This window comes from Myripristis murdjan, chromosome 8 (assembly GCF_902150065.1).
Source record: "Myripristis murdjan chromosome 8, fMyrMur1.1, whole genome shotgun sequence".
NCBI classification, from domain to species: Eukaryota; Metazoa; Chordata; class Actinopteri; order Holocentriformes; family Holocentridae; genus Myripristis; species Myripristis murdjan.
The window spans coordinates 16,161,383-16,182,181 of record NC_043987.1 but is presented as its reverse complement, the minus strand read 5'-3'; the positions used below and the strand labels follow the sequence as shown (position 1 = coordinate 16,182,181).

Here is a 20,799-nt window from a genome sequence, read left to right as displayed (position 1 = left end):
CAGACAAAAATTAAGGTAGTAGACTACCTTAATTTTTGTCCAAGATGGGACAAAAATGATGGTGGAAATTCACAGATAACTGACTGTCCTTTGCCCCAAAAATTAAAGTAGTAGACTACCTTAATTTTTGTCTGAAAAAAGGAACAGTAACTCTCATGTCAACAAAGTAGACAAAATGAACCTTTTTGAACTAAAATATAAATGTGACCGACTGATTTACTTACACATTCATCTGGATAGTCCCGTGATCTAAACCTCTTTGAGTCAAAGAGTCAAAGACTCTTAGGACAAGGCAAGACTCTGAGGCTGTCAGGGTGTCTTGAAAAGCTGACACCAAAGTGCACTTCACTGCCAAAACAAACCAACCAAAACCAAAAACCTGTTAGTACAACATTTCTAAGATGTGTGTGTCTAAGACCAGGAAATGTTCTTAACAATAATAGTGATCACCACTTCCTGGGACAGAATCCAATCATTATTTGCTGTCTGTTGTATGTCTGCTTTATCAGTGTTGAACTTTTCTGAGGACGAAATGTCAGTGTATCAAACTGCTTAGAAATCACTCTGGAGAAGATTTATGGACAAGCTTAATATCATAAACTAAAAATAAGATGAAAACAAGGTGAAGTAAAACTAACTGACAGTGCATTAGAAGTGTATTTCTGCAGGTGACATGTAGTATGGAAATGAGAAATTCTGGGCTTTAGTGAGCACGACTACTTTGGTTTGCTAATTAAGGAGCTCATTATAATTCAGTTGTTGTATTTAACTTTAGATACAGTGATGCAGTGAAAGTCAGTCTAATTGTTATAACAGGTATAGCCAGGGGCACCGTATATGGGGGGGAAAGTTAGGACAATTCCAAGGGCCCTTGTGATGAGTGAGGCTGTGTGAGCAAGAAGCACTGTCGTTTGTACAGTTAGAGCTCTCTACATGGCTGCGGTGAGGCCTGATTTGGTTGTTTGATAAGCTAAAAAGTGCAGCCCTTCACCAGAGCACATAGTGAATGGATCGCTGTGAACGCAGAGCTCACATGTCACTAGCAACAAACTCCGCGGATTGTATCCAAGAACCCTTCAATCGCACAAAATCATGTTCTATCACATGGACTTTTCATGTCAATCTGATAAACTTTGTGAAATGATGCCCACACGCACGCACGCACGCACGCACGCACGCACGCACGCACGCACGCACGCACGCACGCACGCACACACACACACACACTCTGAAAACAGAAGAATTAAAGCTATTTCATCTATTGGTAGTAAACTAAGTTCTCATGGAGTCTAAACTTTTATTCAATATAAGAAGAAATCATTCAAGTCAAACCGTTGGATCAACTTGTTCCAAATTGTTCTAAGGAGTCTGATGAACTTTTGAACTGGTCAAATGGATACATTGTTCAATCTGTAATGTAATGTTATTTTGGCTTAGTGCCATCTAGTGTCACCATTCCTGACTATAAATTGCCATTTGTCAGCTCAGACAGCATTAGAGCTGCAAGGAATCTGCATCCATTTGATGTTTCATTGGTGTCTTGATCTGAAATCCACAATGCAAGTTATATATTTCAAACTTGCCATTTTGTGCTACGCAATCACAGCTGTGTTGCCTGCAAGAGTCCACTGTTCTCCTCGCTGTGATATCTCCCTGACCGTGGACTGTGATGAAATCTACAAAAACATCTCCACCAAGAGCAGTGTGTACACCATCTACCCGGGTATTACACCAGTTCAAGTGTTCTGTGACATGGACACTGATGGAGGGAAGTGGACGGTGATCCAGAGAAGAATGGACGGCACAGTGAATTTCTACAGACCCTGGAAGCAGTACAAAGTCGGCTTTGGAAATGGATCCGGAGAGTACTGGCTGGGACTGGAGAACATGCATCTCCTCACCAAGAAGAGACGCTATGAGCTGAGGGTGGACATGGAGGACTTTGGGGGAAACAAAGTGTTTGCCAAGTACTCCTCATTCTCTGTTGGCTCTGAGGCTGATGGCTACAAGCTGCACGTTTCAGGCTTCACGAACGGAGGAGCAGGGGACTCTCTGCTGTATCACAATAGACACAAGTTCAGTACCTTTGATAAAGACCAGGACGCATGGAGCAAAAATTGTGCAAGTACTTATTACGGAGCCTTTTGGTATAAGTCTTGCCACACGGCTAACATCAATGGTGTATATCTTTGGGGAACAACATCACACTTTGCAACAGGTGTAGTCTGGTACACCTGGAAGGGCTATTATTACTCCCTGAAAGCTGTGGCAATGAAGATAAGGCCGGTTTCTTGAGCAGATATGAATTGTGTTGTCTTCCTTCTAGGCTGTCCCAGTCTTATGTATCAAAGGTACAACATAGTCTTGCCAACAATCAATATGAAAAACATCTACATTTTCAAATCAGAGAATCAGTGTAATGTTATTATGGGTGTGTGATCAGGGAATATCTACTCTTTATACGTGTAATCAAATGAAATCAAAGGGCTCTAGTTTCCCGGCGCAGCGCAGGGTGGCGCAGTGAGGCGCACCCCGCGCAGAGCTAGTTTCGACAGGCGCAACGCGTGAGGCGAACGGTTTCCAAGTTTCGCAGACGGATCTGCGCCGAGATGGGAGTGGCGGCGCAGCAGGGGGAGGTGTCGACAGATTCATCTTGGCGCAGTGACAGTTTCGTGGCAAAAGGCTTCGCCGAGGTGCGCCAAAAGCTCGCCTCCTGAAACCACGTCTACTTTCGGCGCAAGGCGCAGCGTGGCTGGCGCAGTGGAAGTTTGGCTGACAGGCGGGCAGTGCGCACACGTCACCACAACCTCACAGGCAGATTTCCAGAATGTCAGGCACAGTAACAATGCAATAAATACCCACAGAAAGCACTATTCAATGCTACTATCTCAGTCAGCACATAAACGTATCTCCATATCGACTGTCCCGTCACAACTGATGTCAGATCAAAGGAGATTGGCACCGTTTGGCAGCGTAATGGAAACCCAACCTGATCACCTGTCAGTCAAACAATGTGTCCCATACAGTGATGTCTTTTTTCCAGTTATGGTGTCTGGCGCTGCTCCTGTTAACTACACAGTACTTCTTCCATATATATTTAAATATTCCACTCTGAGTTTTCGTTATCCGGTAATCACCGGACTATGACTGGTAAAATCTGCCAAAGTCCGGGAATTTTTAAGTGTCCGGTGAAAATATTCACAATTTGAATTTTATTAAAACAGTCAATTTCCACGTAATTTTATTTATAATAAAAAAAAAAAAAAATAGACTGCGTGATCCCTGTCTCCGGTGTACCAGAGGGAGAGAGAGGGTTTTTTCTGCAGAACCGGATCAAAACAGCGAAGTCGCCTGGGGGAGAACAAGGTCACAAGACTGATGCGCATTGCAAGTTGCGGAGAGACACTTGAGACTTTTGATTTTAATTCAGCTGCTGAATTAAGTTTTTATTGCATCTATTTGATTTCAAGTTGGCAGCACGCCGCGTTATTAAAATAATATGTGCCCGTTTTTTTGTTTGCAAATTGTAGTTGCAATTGTATGCAATGTTCATGTTAAAAGAGCACAGGCTTGTGCAATATTTATTTATTTATTTTAGACGTTACGCACGTGAGTCAATTGACGGCAATTTAATTTGATACAGCCTGCTTTTCAATAAAAAGATTACGCTATAAATTGACATGCCTTGATATCATTATTATATAGCCTGCATATAATTTTAAACTCAGTAAATTCAGATAATATTTGACCGGAATTTCAAACATTTGTCCGGTAAATTGAAAACCTGCCGGTCACGTTGTCCGGTGCCAATTTTTTCTAACGGAAACCCTGATTTGCCCTGCGATGGACTGGCGACCTGTCCAGGGTGTTTCCTTGCCTTCGCCCTATGAGCGCTGGGATAGGCTCCACCACCCCCCCGCGACCCTAGTGAGGATAAGCGGTTTAGAAGATGAATGAATGAATGAAACCCTGATTCCACACATATAGAAAATGTAAAATGCATCGGTTCCTTGCCAGACACTGGGCGTTTAGAACAGCGAATGTAAAAGCTTTCATGAACCGGATTTTGTTTTAATCTCTAGTGTGTTGTTGCATCAGTAAGTGATGGAGTCGAAAGTTGCAAAACAAACATGTAGGCTATTTATATGAATATGGCGAGGATTATCCTTTGATGTAAAAACATTCATTAAAAATGGGGGCTTCACAGTAAAATTTTTATTTGCTCGTAAAAATCAATAACTTTAACAGACGGTGACAGAGCTGGAAAAAAAGAGATGCGAGGCAGGCAGGTAATGGAAAGACAGGGGACTCAGGAAGACAAATTTAAGGATAGATGCATGGATGGATGGGTGGTTAGATGGATGGGTGGACAGATGGATGGCAGGTAGCTCCAGCAACATTGCAACAGCCAAGACTGGCCTCACTGCGTGTGTGATGCGGCTGCTCTCTTCGTCCATGTCAAATGTGTAGACTACCACTACGCCTTCGCGCAGCGCATTTTAAAGGCGAGGACAGGGGCTCATTTGATTGGTTTAAAGTGAATCGGCTGTGTCAAACCCACTCCACGCCTTCTCTCCTCCCTTGCGCCGGTAGGAGGAACGGCGCTGCGCTGCGCCCGCGCCTCGCCAGGTCTGCGAAACTAGAGCCCAATCTCTCAGGTGAACTGTCTTGTTATGTAACTGAATGTCATGTATCTCAAGTTTATCAGAAGGTACTGCAATAGTGACCAGTTTTTCTGCTCTGTGAGACATTAACAGTAACTTGACCTTTTCTCTATGAATAAAAATATGCATGCAAAGTATTTTTTTTCCCTTCACACTATATTTATTCCTTTTCCATAACAGTTTAGCCTATACATATATTCATGGTCAAACGGCCTAGAATGATTTCCAGCATGTGTTGGATTACCCCAGATGACACAAATAAAGACAAACAAATGTGCATGAACACACAAAAACATGCAAACTCCACACAGAAGGGGCCAGGGTTGAGATCTGAAGCTGTATAAAATAACAAGATAAAGAAATCAGTCAAAAAACACCTTGGCAGCTAGCGTATAAAATGACTAGTGCATTTGAGTCTGTCATACAACAGAATTTGTTGCTCATTCTTTTTTCAGATTTCTGTCACTGAAACTGGACACGACCTCTAGTTTACATGGTAATCTTCAGCTTTATTTCTCTCTGTGTGTACTTGCGTGATTGTACCCACCCGCTTGTGGTTTTTCCAGTTAGCACTGTTAAATCCTTAAGCACCAGAGCATTCTGATTTTTCTCATGTTATATTGTAAGGCAGTACATTGTTGCCAGGTATCGTAGGAAGATGTTGAGTGTTTTTCATTCAACCAAAGCATTGTGTTCATCCTAGTTGTCACAGTATATACCAGAGGTGTGGACTCGAGTCACATGACTTGGACTCGAGTCAGACTCGAGTCATAAATTTGATGACTTTAGACTCGACTTGACAAAATGTAAAAAGACTTGCAACTCGACTTGGACTTTAACATCAAGGACTCGTGACTTCACTTGGACTTCAGCCTTTTGTCTTGGAAAGACTCCCTACTTTCCCCAAAACACAAAGATTAAAAAGTATGTTATTAAGGAACGCTCTATCTCCCTCTGTGTATATGTGTGCGTCTGTGTGTTTGTGTTTGTGTGTGCTGTCGGCACAACATCCAATCAAATTAGTTCCACGTTGTTTGATCCGACAGTATCCATCCAATCAAATTGCAGGACAACCAATGAAGAAGAAGGAAGCAAGGAATTTGACCTAATAGCAACCAGTGATGGGAGTAACGGCGTTACAAAGTAACGGCGTTACTAACGGCGTTACTTTTATCAGTAACGAGTAATCAAAGAAATTACTGTTTCCCCCGTTGTAACGCCGTTACCGTTACTGACAATAAAATGCGCCGTTACTTGCCGTTACTTACTACTAATACTTATTATTATTATTTTACTATCCTATTCGAAAAATGTGCGTCTTGTGGAGAAAAAGCGGTGTGTCAATTTTCAAACCGGTCGGACTTTGCAGTTTTTCGTAACTTATCAACAGGCATGGAGAATGACTGAGCACAAATTAGAAGAATCGTCTGTGTTCTCCGACGGCAGAGCGGATAGTTTCACCGCCTTCGGCTTATTTTTCAATCTATGTTATCAAATGCATACTACTGCTGATTCATTGGTAGCTGAATTGTTAGGTCTGTTTGATAAGTAATTTACATTACTTACATTACTTAATTTACATTACTTACATTACATTACCAGACGGTGATTCTGCTTTACATATTCTGCTTTTATGACTGCAGGATCAAAAAGGTTTTCCCAGGTAATGTGTTTTGTTAAATTAGAAGACAGTAACAAAATAAGAATGGAGCAAAAAAAACAAAAAAAACAACACATTTTTATAAATAAATACAGATTTTAAAAGCATACATGATATGTTTATTACTCTGTTGTTAAAAGGACTCGAAAGGACTTGAAACTCAAACTGTAGGACTTGGGACTTGACTTGAGACTTGTCAGTCTTGACTTGGGACTTGACTCGGGACTTGCCTGTCTTGACTTGGGACTTGACTTGGGACTTGAGGGCAAAGACTTGAGACTTACTTGTGACTTGCAAAACAATGACTTGGTCCCACCCCTGGTATATACTTGGTTGACACACTGTATTTGCAATCCTCCAGGTGTATAAAGAGGAAGAAACACATATTAATCTGTTCTGAACCAAACATGTGTGTAATTAAGAGTGCCGCTTTAGTCCAAAACACCTGTATCAACCTGGACACACTCACTTTTGTGATCATTTTTGTATTTATTGCCCACTGTAATCATTTAGTAAACAGATCTTCACAGTAAAGATACAATAGCAGAAAACAGAAGCAAAGTACTGCACAGCGCAGCAAGTTAAGTCTTCAAAGTATTTCTATATATTTACATTGAGAATATGAAAATCAAAGTATAACGCCCGAGGCTATCCCTGTTTGAGAAGAGACATTTTAACCCCTTTTATGACCTCCAAGCGCTTCTCAGACTCGGAGTAAAGCCTCTCAGACTTTACACTGTTAGACTTCACTGAATCCTGTTCATATTGGTGACCCCCCCAAAAAAAACATTCAAGTATTTCTGTCATTGCACAGGCACTGAGTAAGCAAATACACAGCACTATTTGTCAGATTAAATTGCACTGGCAACACCTCAAGATTGTAACATCCAATCAAAAAACTTTGCTCTTTTTCTTCCATGTGAGCAGTATGTTAAGGAATGTCACCATGGTATCCAAATATTAAATATATCCAAATTATGTAAACCTACTTAAAGCAAACTTTTACCCCAATTTGCCAAACCACTCTCATTCTTTGTGATTCGGCAATAAATAACAATTTGGACATACTGAAATAAAAGAATATAGGAACTTGTGAATGCAGAGCACTTGTTTGTTGTTTATGTTTTTGTGAAAATCAATAAAATCTATTTAAAAAAAAAAATGAATATAGGAACTGTAATTGTGACTCTTTAAATTGTAACAGTGCAGCCAAACTGTTGTGTATGTGGCCTATTAACACAACTATATTATTAATAAAGACGCTGGCGAGAGGAACTAAGTTTAACTGCTCTTTACTTGTGGAATTCCAAAATGTAAGAACTATATACAAATCAATGCGCACCTCATAGTGCATGTAACGTGTTATTACATAAAGTAGTCCCTTTTTATAATGTAGGCTATACAGTACACTCCTCCCTTTTTATTTAACTAGTGCATCAACTGTTGTTTTTCCTGGGTGCTATTCTAAACAAATATGTTAACCTTTAATATAACACATAACATTTGTTTACTTAGTAACTTAGTAATTTAGGTCCATTTAGAACTCAAGTCTCTGGGGAGGTCTTCTCTGCCTCACTGGGTAACGTCTCTCCTGGAACGTTTCCTTAGGGGAATGAGTCTCTATCGGTACATCTGGTGGGTTAACGGCACTGATGACAGTCTCATCTGAAGATGAAGCTGATGTGGTCACATCAGGAGTGTGTGTTTCTATGTCAGGTGAGTCCGGGCAAATCAATGCGCACCTCACAGCGCATGTAACGTGTTACTACAACATAAAGTAGTCCCTTTTTATAATGTAGGCTATACAGTACACAAACCTTGATCTAAATGTTTAAGGTCTGCATGTAAGAATGGCGGTGCCTTTGAATGGACTGACATTCCTCTTAATAAAAAATATCTGTGATGCAAATCTAGTTTCCGATTCTCAAAGTTAAACTGTTTTTGGTTTCCGCATAATAATGTTTTGATGCAGGGCCGAAACCACCATTTCAGCACTGGGGGGGCAGATATCCCCGATTGCCCCATCATCCAATATACACTGAATTGCTAAAATATATTCCAGCAATATTTTTTGGGGGGAGGACATTTTTGGAGTGCCTGAACATTGGGGAGGGACTTGGACCTCTCAATGTATATGGGCGGTACGGCCTTGTTTTGATGTTGTGCCTCTCCGACTGCATATAATGCAAGATGAACTTGCTAAGAGGAGGAACATGATAAACATGTTACAAAATTGGAATTAAGCAAAGTGAGGATATTGTTTGGAATACAGTGTGAAATGTAGTTTTGATCAGAATGATGTTCATCTAATCTGTCAAGTGTGGCTAACGATAATAAAGCATATAGGGACAGAGAGAGAGTCGACCCTTTGGACACTGGTTGTAGTTTGAAGGGCTGATTGATCAAATTTTAGAATTACAACTACACAGTTTCATTATCCCCAGGCCTGGCATGTTTGACAAAGTAAGTAATATGTTAAAACCGCCTATAGTTTTAAAATGTTTCTTTGTCTTGTGGTGCATTGGTTAAGCTTACAGTCTGACTATATGTTGTTGTGTCATCTCATTTGGTCATAGAATAATATAATAAACACTTACATGAACATGATAGCCTCAGTCTTCAAAACAAACAGAACAAAATCAGAACACAAACAGTGGTCCCTATATGTCTTGTACACCATCTGATAAAAACAAAAATACATCTGTATCTAACGAATACAAAGCCTCTTTTTATTTTTTTTTTTAGCACAGTCTTTCATTTGTATCTGTGGACAATTTGTTCTATATAAACACACTCAAAAGCACGCTCTGTAGAGGCATTGAAGGCAAGTCTTGGAATTCATTGAATTCAGCATGATGTCAAAAGTGTGATTTTGGTTCAATCCCATGGGTCACACAGCCATTGTTAACTTGTCACTGAAAGTCCAAGATGGGACCAGGGACCCAGGGTGGCTCCGTCCATCCTCCAGCCTAGACCTCATTACCTTTGGCCTGGGCTCCTGTGGGTGCTCGTGTCCCCAGTCGGGTCATCCTCCACAACACTGACATAGCCTTCTTTTTCCATGCAGCCAGCCAAGACCTGCAGCACCAGTCGAAGCCTGCCTGGCCTGGAGGTGGGGCTGGATGAGGATAGTGCGGTAACAGTAACAGTTTAAGTACAAATGTGTTCTGATTTTCTTTGAATGATAATATAAAATAAATCTCAAACATATGGCTGATTAGGGCAAAGTATTAGGTCTATATATTATGAATAAGGAAATAAAATATTAATGTGAGTTACCGTTCCTTTTTTTTCAGACAAGATGGGACAAAAATGATGGTGGAAATTCAGATAACTGATGTCATGTCCTTGAAATTATTATGTTTTGTTGGGTTTTGTTTCATGTCTTAGGAATTATGTTTTGTTTTGTTAGGTTTTGTTCTTGTGTCTTGTCTCGTGACTTCCTGTTTTATTTTGATATCCCACTCTCCTCTTGTGTCAGGTCACTTGCCCTTCCCCTTGTGTGTTTCCCTCTAGTCTGATTGTCACGCCACGCCAAGTCAAGTCAAGTTTCGTCAAGTCTTGTCAGGTTATGTATTTCCTTTGTTACTTTGTTTGGTCATAGTTTTGTTCTCAAGTTTCTTTGATACTTTGGTCTTGCCTTTGTTTTCAGTAATTCCTCGTTAAGAGTGATTTTGGTTGCTACTTTGTCATAGTATATTTCTGTTGTTACTTTGTATTGATATTTAAGTTGTTACTTTTCCTTATTAAAAGATTTAAGTTGAACTCCTATTTGAGTCGTGCGATTGGGTTCTATCCCCGTTAGACATAGTTACGACAGAACGAACTCGCCAGCCAGAACCCAGCCGACTCAGAACAGCTGACAAAATGAACGAGCGGGAAATGACCCCAGCAGAAGTTATTATATTTTGTCAGCGGCTGTGGACTGATATGTCCTCCCGACCTGCACCCCAGTCTCATGTGCCACAGCAGCTCCCTGTTGCCCGACTGGCCTTTGGGGGCCCTCGTAGCCACCAGCTGGCCAGGCGCCGGCTTGCGGGTCTACAGCGTGCTAGTCGCAGCCCAGCCATCAGCCTTGGCACCCTGGCAAGCTTAGCCCGGAGCCCAAGCAGCCCAGTGTGTCAAGCCACGAGCCCCAGCAGTCAATTGAGTCAAGCCACGAGCCCCAGCAGTCAATTGAGTCAAGCCACGAGCCCCAGCAACCAAGTGAGTCAAGCCACGAGCCCCAGCAACCAAGTGAGTCAAGCCACGACCCCCAGCAGCCAAGTGAGTCAAGCCACCAGTCCAAGCAACCTAGCTAGCCCAGCTACCAGTCCAAGCAGCCAAGCTACCAGCCATAGCAGCCTAGCTAGCCTAGCTACCAGTCCAAGCAGCCAAGCTACCAGCCATAGCAGCCTAGCTAGCCTAGCTACCAGCCCAAGCAGCCAGGCTACCAGCCCTACCAGTCCAAGCAGCCTAGCTAGCCAGGCTACCAGCCCTACCAGTCCAAGCAGCCTAGCTAGCCCAGCTACCAGCCATAGCAGCCCTAGCAGCCTAGCTAGCTTAGCTACCAGTCCAAGCAGCCAGGCTACCAGCCCTACCAGTCCAAGCAGTCTAACTAGCCCAGCTACCGGTCCCATGAGTCCAAGCAGCCAAGCAACCAGCCCTACCAGTCCAAGCAGCCTAGCTAGCCCAGCTGCCAGTCATAGTAGTTCTAGCAGTCTAGCTAGACCAGCTACCAGTCCTAGCAGCCCAAGCAGCCTAGCTATTCCAGCTACCGGCCCCTGCAGTCTAGCAGGTCCAGCTATTAGCCTCTGCGACCTAGCAGGTCCAGCTACTAGCCTTAGCAGCCGAGCAGTACCTGTCCCAGTTCCCAGAACCAGATTGGCTGCCCCAGTCCCAGTTCCCAGGGTCAGACAGGTTGCTCCGGTCCATGTCACTGTCACAGTACCTCGAACCCAAGTGGCTGCCCCGGTCCCAGTTCCCAGGTCCAGACTGGCTGCCCCAGTCCATGTCACAGTTTGCCAAGCCCGACCGGCTGTTCCGGACCCGGTCTTGGTTCCTGCCCCAGTACCCCGAACCGGACTGGCTGCCCCTGTCCCAGTAACCCGAGCCAGACTGGGTGTTCCAGCCACTGCCCTTGTCCCAGTTCCCCGTATCAGACTGGCTGCCCAGGTTCCTGTCACAGTTCCCCAAGCCAGACCCACTGCCCCAGTCCATGTCACAGTTTGCCAAGCCCGACCGGCTGTTCCGGACCCGGTCTTGGTTCCTGCCCCAGTACCCCGAACCGGACTGGCTGCCCCTGTCCCAGTGCCCCGAGCCAGACTGGGTGTTCCAGCCACTGCCCTTGTCCCAGTTCCCCGTATCAGACTGGCTGCCCAGGTCCCTGTCACAGTTCCCCAAGCCGGACCCACTGCCCCAGTCCATGTCACAGTCACAGTACCTCGAGCCCGACTGGCTGTCCCGGCCCCAGTCCATGTCACAGTTCCCCGAGCACGACTGGCTGCCCAGACCCCAGTCCCTGTCCAAGTTCCTGGAGTGGACGTTGCCGCTGCCCGGCGGCCTGGAATGGACGTTGCCGCTGCCCGGCGGCCTGGAGTGGACGTTGCCGCTGCCCGGCGGCCTGGAGTGGACGTTGCCGCTGCCCGGCGGTTCCGAGTCCACGTCACCGCTGCCTCTGCCCGGCGGCCCCGAGTCCACGTTGGCGTCGCCGCTGCCTGGCGGCCCCGAGTCCACGTTGGCGTCGCCGCTGTCCGGCGGCCCGGAGTTGACGTCGCCGCTGTCCGGCGGTCCAGAGTTCACGTCACCGCTGTCCGGCGGTCCCCAGTCCACGCTGCCGCCGCTGCCCAGCGGTCCCGAGTCCACGTTGCCGTTGCCCGGCGGTCCCGAGTCCACGTTGCCGTCGCCGCTGCCCGGCGGTCCCGAGTCCACGTCGCCGCTGCCCGGCGGTCCCGAGTCCACGTCGCCGCTGCCCGGCGGTCCCGAGTCCACGTCGCCGCTGCCCGGCGGTCCCGAGTCCACGTCACCGCTGCCGCCGCTGCCTCTGCCCGGCGGTCCAGAGTTTTTTTCCCACCCACACTGCAGCCATCCAGGGTGGGTCCGCCTTGACCGCCAGCACTCTGGCCGTCCGCCAGAGCACCGCCTCGTCCATGGTTCCCTGCGCCCTGGCCGTCCGCCAGAGCACCACCTCGTCCATGGTTCCCTGTGCCCTGGCCGTCCGCCAGAGCACCGCCTCGTCCATAGACTTCTGCCCTGGAGATCCTTGTTTGTTTTGGCCTCCTCCTCCCCCCGTCTTTTGACGGCCATCCATCCATGCCTTTAAGACTGTTTGGGACGTCAGGAGCCGTCCCTAGAGGGGGGGGTACTGTCATGTCCTTGAAATTATTATGTTTTGTTGGGTTTTGTTTCATGTCTTAGGAATTATGTTTTGTTTTGTTAGGTTTTGTTCTTGTGTCTTGTCTCGTGACTTCCTGTTTTATTTTGATATCCCACTCTCCTCTTGTGTCAGGTCACTTGCCCTTCCCCTTGTGTGTTTCCCTCTAGTCTGATTGTCACGCCACGCCAAGTCAAGTCAAGTTTCGTCAAGTCTTGTCAGATTATGTATTTCCTTTGTTACTTTGTTTGGTCAAAGTTTTGTTCTCAAGTTTCTTTGATACTTTGGTCTTGCCTTTGTTTTCAGTAATTCCTCGTTAAGAGTGATTTTGGTTGCTACTTTGTCATAGTATATTTCTGTTGTTACTTTGTATTGATATTTAAGTTGTTACTTTTCCTTATTAAAAGATTTAAGTTGAACTCCTATTTGAGTCGTGCGACTGGGTTCTATCCCCGTTAGTCATAGTTACGACAACTGACTGTCCTTTGCCCCAAAAATTAAGGTAGTAGACTACCTTAATTTTTGTCTGAAAAAAGGAACAGTAACTCTCATGTCAACAAAGTAGACAAAATGAACCTTTTTGAACTAAAATATAAATGTGACCGACTGATTTACTTACACATTCATCTGGATAGTCCCGTGATCTAAACCTCTTTGGGTCAAAGAGTCAAAGACTCTTAGGACAAGGCAAGACTCTGAGGCTGTCAGGGTGTCTTGAAAAGCTGACACCAAAGTGCACTTCACTGCCATAACAAACCAACCAAAACCAAAAACCTGTTAGTACAACATTTCTAAGATGTGTGTGTCTGAGACCAGGAAATGTTCTTAACAATAATAGTGATCACCACTTCCTGGGACAGAATCCAATCATTATTTGCTGTCTGTTGTATGTCTGTGTTATCAGTGTTGAACTTTTCTGAGGACGAAATGTCAGTGGATCAAACTGCTTAGAAATCACTCTGGAGAAGATTTATGGACAAGCTTAATATCATAAACTAAAAATAAGATGAAAACAAGGTGAAGTAAAACTAACTGACAGTGCATTAGAAGTGTATTTCTGCAGGTGACATGTAGTATGGAAATGAGAAATTCTGGGCTTTAGTGAGCATGACTACTTTGGTTTGCTTATTAAGGAGCTCATTATAATTCAGTTGTTGTATTTAACTTTAGATACAGTGATGCAGTGAAAGTCAGTCTAATTGTTATAACAAGTATAGCCAGGGGCACCGTATATGGGGGGAAAAGTTAGGACAATTCCAAGGGCCCTTGTGATGAGTGAGGCTGTGTGAGCAAGAAGCACTGTCGTTTGTACAGTTAGAGCTCTCTACATGGCTGCGGTGAGGCCTGATTTGGTTGTTTGATAAGCTAAAAAGTGCAGCCCTTCACCAGAGCACATAGTGAATGGATCGCTGTGAACACAGAGCTCACATGTCACTAGCAACAAACTCCACGGATTGTATCCAAGAACCCTTCAATCGCACAAAATCATGTTCTATCACATGGACTTTTCATATCAATCTGATAAACTTTGTGAAATGATGCCCGCACGCACGCACGCACGCACGCACGCACGCACGCACGCACGCACGCACGCACGCACGCACGCACGCACACACACACACACACACACACACACTCTGAAAGCAGAAGAATTAAAGTTATTTCATCTATTGGTAGTAAACTCAGTTCTCATGGAGTCTAAACTTTTATTCAATACAGGAAAAAATCATTCAAGTCAAACTGTTGGATCAACTTGTTCCATACTGTTCTAAGGAGTCTGATGAACTTTTGAACTGGTCAAATGGATACATTGTTCAATCTGTAATGTAATATTGTTTTGGCTTAGTGCCATCTAGTGTCACCATTCCTGACTATAAATTGCCATTTGTCAGCTCAGACAGCATTAGAGCTGCAAGGAATCTGCATCCATTTGATGTTTCATTGGTGTCTTTATCTGAAATCCACAATGCAAGATCTATATTTCAAACTTGCCATTTTGTGCTATGCGATCACAGCTGTGTTGCCTGCAGGAGTCCACTGTTCTCCTCGCTGTGATATCTCCCTGACTGTGGACTGTGATGAAATCTACAAAAACATCTCCACCAAGAGCAGTGTGTACACCATCTATCCGGGTATTACACCAGTTCAAGTGTTTTGTGACATGGACACTGATGGAGGGAAGTGGACGGTGATCCAGAGAAGAATGGACGGCACAGTGAATTTCTACAGACCCTGGAAGCAGTACAAAGTCGGCTTTGGAAATGGATCCGGAGAGTACTGGCTGGGACTGGAGAACATGCACCTCCTCACCAAGAAGAGACGCTATGAGCTGAGGGTGGACATGGAGGACTTTGGGGGAAACAAAGTGTTTGCCAAGTACTCCTCATTCTCTGTTGGCTCTGAGGCTGATGGCTACAAGCTGCATGTTTCAGGCTTAACGAATGGAGGAGCAGGGGACTCTCTGCTGCATCACAGTAGACACAAGTTCAGTACCTTTGATAAAGACCAGGACACATGGCGCAATAATTGTGCAAGTACTTATTACGGAGCCTTTTGGTATACTGCTTGCCACAGTGCTAACATCAATGGTGTATATCTTTGGGGAACAACATCACACTATGCAACAGGTGTAATCTGGTCCTCCTGGAAGGGCTATCATTACTCCCTGAAAGCTGTGGCAATGAAGATAAGGCCAGTTTCTTGAGCAGATATGAATTGTGTTGTCTACCTTCTAGGCTGTCCCAGTCTTATGTATCAAAGGTACAACATAGTCTTGCCAACAACTGATATGAAAAACATCTACATTTTCAAATGAGAGAATCAGTGTAATGTCACTATGGGTGCGTGATCAGGGAATATCTCCTCTTTATACATGTAATCAAATGAAATCAATCTCTCAGTGAACTGTCTTGTTATGTAACTGAATGTCATGTATCTCAAGTTTATCAGAAGGTACTGTAATGGTGAACAGTTTTTTTTGCTCTGTGAGACATTAACAGTAACTTGACCTTTTCTCTATGAATAAAAATATGCATGCAAAGCAAATTATTTGTTTTCCTTCACACAATATTTATTCCTTTTCCATAACAGCTTAGCCTGTACATATATTCATGGTCAAAGGGCCTAGAATCATTTCCAGCATGTGTTGGATGCCACAAATAAAGACAAACAAATGCACGTGAACAAACAAAAACATGCAAACTCCACACAGAAGGGGCCAGGGTTGAGATCTGAAGCTGTATCAAATAACAAGATAAAGAAATCAGTCAAAAAACACCTTGGCAGCTAGCGTATAAAATGACCAGTGCATTTGAGTCTGTCATACCACAGAATTTGTTGCTCATTCTTTTTTCAGATTTCTGTCACTGAAACTGGACACGACCTCTAGTTTACATGGTCATCTTCAGCTTTATTTCTCTCTGTGTGTACTTGCGTGATTGTACCCACCCGCTTGTGGTTTTCCCAGTTAGCACTGTTAAATCCTTAAGCACTAGAGCATTCTGATTTTTCTCATGTTATATTGTAAGGCAGTACATTGTTGCCAGGTATTGTAGGAAGATGTTGAGTGTTTTTCATTCAACCAAAGCATTGTGTTCATCCTAGTTGTCACAGTATATACTTGGTTGACACACTGTATTTGCAATCCTCCAGGTGTATAAAGAGGAAGAAACACATATTAATCTGTTCTGAACCAAACATGCGTGCAATTAAGAGTGGCGATTTAGTCCAAAACACCTGTATCAACCTGGACACACTCACTTTTGTCATCATTTTTGTATTTATTGCCCACTGTAATCATTTGGTAAACAGATCTTCACAGTAAAGATGCAATAGCAGAAAACAGAAGCAAAGTACTGCACAGCGCAGCAAGTTAAGTCTTCAAAGTATTTCTATATATTTACATTGAGAATATGAAAATCAAAGTATAACGCCCGAGGCTATCCCTGTTTGAGAAGAGACATTTTAACCCCTTTTATGACCCCCAAGCGCTTCTCAGACTCAGAGTAAAGCCTCTCAGACTTTACACTGTTAGACTTCACTGAATCCTTTTCATATTGGCGACCCCAAAAAAACATTCAAGTATTTCTGTCATTGCACAGGCACTGAGTAAGCCAATACACAGGACTACTTGTCAGATTGAATTGCACTGGCAACACCTCAAGATTGTAACATCCAATCAAAAAAGTTTGCTGTTTTTCTTCCATGTGAACAGTATGTAAAGGAATGCCACCATGGTATCCAAATACTAAGTATATCCAAATTATGTAAACCTACTTAAAGCAAAATTTTACCCCAATTTGCCAAACCACTCTCATTCTTTGTGATTTGGCAATAAATAACAATTTCGACATACTGAAATAAAAGAATATAGGAACTTGTGAATGCAGAGCACTTGTTTGTTGTTTATGTTTTTGTGAAAATCAATAAAAACGTATGTAAACGAATGTAAAAAAAAAAAAAAAAAAAAGAATATAGGAACTGTTATTGTGACTATTTAAATTATAACAATGCAGCCAAACCTTGATCGAAATGTTTCAGGTCTGAATGTAAGAATGTCGGTGCCTTTGAATGGACGGACATTCATCCTGATGAAAAATATATCTGATGCAAATCTAGGCTCTGATTCTCAAAGTTAAACTGTTTTTGGTTTCCGCATAATAATGTTTTTATGTTGTGCCTCTCCGACTGCATATAATGCGAGATGAACTTTCTAAGAGGAGGAACATGATAAACATGTTACAAAGTTGGAATTAAGCAAAGTGAGGATATTGTTTGGAATACAGTGTGAAATGTAGTTTTGATCAGAATGATGTTCATCTAATCTGTCAAGTGTGGCTAAAGATAATAAAGCATATGGGGACAGAGAGAGAGAGCTGACCATTTGGACACTGGTTGCAGTTTGAAGGGGTGATTGATCAAATTTTAGAATGACAACTACACAATTTCATTATCCCCAGGCCTGGCATGTTTGACAAAGTAAGTAATATGTTAAAACCGCCTATAGTTTTAAAATGTTTCTTTGTCTTGTGGTGCATTGGTAAAGCTTACAGTCTGACTATATGTTGTTGTGTCATCTCATTTGGTCATAGAATAATATAATAAACACTTACATGAACATGATAGCCTCAGTCTTCAAAACAAACAGAACAAAATCAGAACACAAACAGTGGTCCCTATATGTCTTGTACACCATCTGATAAAAACAAAAATACATCTGTATCTAACGAATACAAAGCCTCTTTTTTTTAGCACAGTCTTTCATTTGTATCTGTGGACAATTTGTTCTATATAAACACACTCAAAAGCACACTCTGTAGAGGCATTGAAGGCAAGTCTTGGAATTCACTGAATTCAGCATGATGTCAAAAGTGTGATTTTGGTTCACTCCCATGGGTCACACATCCATGACCAAGTTCATTGTTAACTTGTCACTGAAAGTCCAAGATGGGACCAGGGACCCAGGGTGGCTCCGTCCATCCTCCAGCCTAGACCTCACTACCTGTGGCCTGGGCTCCTGTGGGTGCTCTTGTCCCCAGGTCATCCTCCACAACATTGGCATAGCCTTCTTTTTCCATGCAGCCAGCCAAGACCTGCAGCACCAGTTGAAGCCTGCGGTCCATGGCCTGGAGGTGGGGCTGGATGAGGATGGGGGACAGGCGGTCATGGAGCAGTGACTCCTCTATCATGGAGCTCAACTGGTACTCCTCCTTGGCCAGCAACTGGAGACGCAGATATGTGGACTTCCTCACCCTGGTGAGAAGGGATAAAGGCTTATTGGGGTTATTATATCTATATCTATGTCTATATTTACACAAAAAAACAAATGTTTTTAAACCTAACAAACCAGTGTCAGTGGAGTACAGGACATAGACCATGTGGGCAGATGAAAGAAAATCAGAGGAATCCTTCATACTGTCTTCATTTGCATAGGAAGTTTTATTGCAAAAGACACTTTTGCCTGATGAAGGTCTTAGTCACTGAAATGTTGCAGTAACAGTTTAAGTACACAAATGTGTTCTGATTTTCTTTGAATGATAATATAAAATAAATCTCAAACATATGGCCGATTAGGGCAAAGTATTAGGTCTATATATTATGAATAAGGAAATAAAATATAAATGTGAGTTACTGTTCCTTTTTTCAGACAAAAATTAAGGTAGTCTACTACCTTAATTTTACTACTTGAAAAGCTGACACCAAAGTGTACTTCACTGCCAAAACAAACCAACCAAAACCAAAAACCTGTTAGTACAACATTTCTAAGATGTGTGTGTCTGAGACCAGGAAATGTTCTTAACAATAATAGTGATCACCACTTCCTGGGACAGAATCCAATCATTATTTGCTGTCTGTTGCATGTCTGTTTTATCAGTGTTGAACTTTCCTCAGAAGAAAATGTCAGCTGACACTGAAAAATCTTTTGAAAGAAGTTACAATAAAATTTAAATATAGGTGAAACTGGAACACAGGGAAGCAAAGTGAATTACCTTTAGGCAAAGGGTGTTTCTTTTTATTGAATGATGAAACATATTGTTAAAAAAATTATTTATTGTTTGTGACACAGTTAGTGTTGCAAATATATATATGAAAAACAACAAAAAAACAACAAAAAACTAAAACTAAAACTGAACCCAAACTTGTCATAAATCTTCAAAGCCACATTGATAAGTATTTAAAGGCTGAATAGAAATGGAAATAGGTGTTAAAAGCTACACAAGGTTGAGATAATAGAATGAAGCGTGTGACAGGAACATTTTCTGTTTTTCTGATGGTGGAAATTCACAGACAATAGACAACATCTGACCTGCAGCACTGGCTGAGAGGAACCAGGATTGACAGCTCATCATGGGAGTGTTTTCCAAATCTACAAGAATGAGGATAAAGAAAAGATAAACCAGATATTCATGTTCACTTCCCTTTACCGATATCTGTCTTACAATGAAGGTTCTGTGTAAATGAAACCTTGGTCATATGATCTTGGTCCTGTCTCATGACACAAAATCAAGTGCAGTAATTTAGAAAGTTACTTTTGGAGAGCCAAGTTTACCCTTGCTTCATCGTCTTTTTTTTTTTTTTTTTTTTTGATTTTTTGCTTTACATGCTTTGTAAGTTACAGTCACAATACCATAAATTAAGCAGGAAGGCACCAGAATATGTAAGTTTCAAGACCCTCTATCAGTTCTTAGATAAAATATTTAGTTTTGAGGGAGAATTTTCAAAAAAGCCCTTTTATATGAGCGGTTCGAACAAATACTGGTTGCTAAAGCAGGGACTTTAAAAGCAGTGAAAAAAGCAGTGTCTTTACCCTCGTCCGTTGTCCAGGTGGATGATGAAGGTATCATTACCAAACTTCTCAAATGTTTCTTAATGGTGTCGGTCCATGTTACCTTTACAAGGAAAAGGTGACAATGGTGAAAAAATATGCTTTGAGGTTTGGCTTCATAGCCATGAGGCATCAGTGGTATGGTGTGTTTATTCAGCTTTAGATATTTTACATTCTTGTGTGGCACATGTTCCTTGTTCCTTGTTCTTCTTTCCATTCTTTCTTCCTTCTTCCTCTCCCCTATCACTTCGGATGGCTCTGGAACGCACAAAGTCTCTGACCTACAGTGCATATCTACTGTCCACCTTGTGTCTCGCATAGCCAGTTCCTTCTCTGTTCTTACCCATTAGGAAATCAAAGATGGTCATGTCCATGATGTCCAGGAGTCGAGTGCCACGATCATAAGGTGGGGTCTGCTTCACCTGCTGTGGAAGAATAAGAAAATATATAGAAAGCCCGCTTTACTTAAATGATAAGAGAAGCTGGCTAAAACCTTGGAGGAAAAGTGTCCTGTCCTTACTCAGCTTTCTTGCGCTTGTGGTAGGACCGTCTCCAGGGATTCCTCCAGGTCTTGCGTTTGGCCAAGGCCAGGTCTGGCAGGAAGGCCGCTAGTGAGCCCTCAATTTGGTCTGGTTTACCGCACAGAGCATGCTCAGTGGAGCAGTAGTAGGAACACTCGCCATAGAAGCAGATGTTATTAGCTGGTGGTAGAGAGAAAAACTGATTAATAGTAAGAGAGAGAATGTGAGAGAGAGGTGGAAGTTCTTTGTGCAGTGAACATGAAGAGGTAAACCTCATC

At 42.9% G+C, this 20,799-nt stretch overlaps 1 protein-coding gene and 2 pseudogenes across 1 annotated transcript in view; 2 read left to right on the top strand and 1 right to left on the bottom strand.

The window, feature by feature from the left end:
- The window catches only part of LOC115363121 (extracellular serine/threonine protein kinase FAM20C-like), a 28,135-nt gene that overhangs the window by 7,304 nt on the left and 32 nt on the right, over window positions 1-20,799 (bottom strand). The window contains exon 2 of the mRNA XM_030057206.1: window positions 20,521-20,720. Within this exon, the coding sequence (XP_029913066.1) occupies window positions 20,521-20,720 (200 nt within the window). The remainder of the gene's footprint in view (window positions 1-20,520; window positions 20,721-20,799) is intronic.
- LOC115364023 (microfibril-associated glycoprotein 4 pseudogene) lies at window positions 1,558-2,444 on the top strand (annotated as a pseudogene).
- Window positions 14,599-15,452, top strand: LOC115364418 (microfibril-associated glycoprotein 4 pseudogene; annotated as a pseudogene).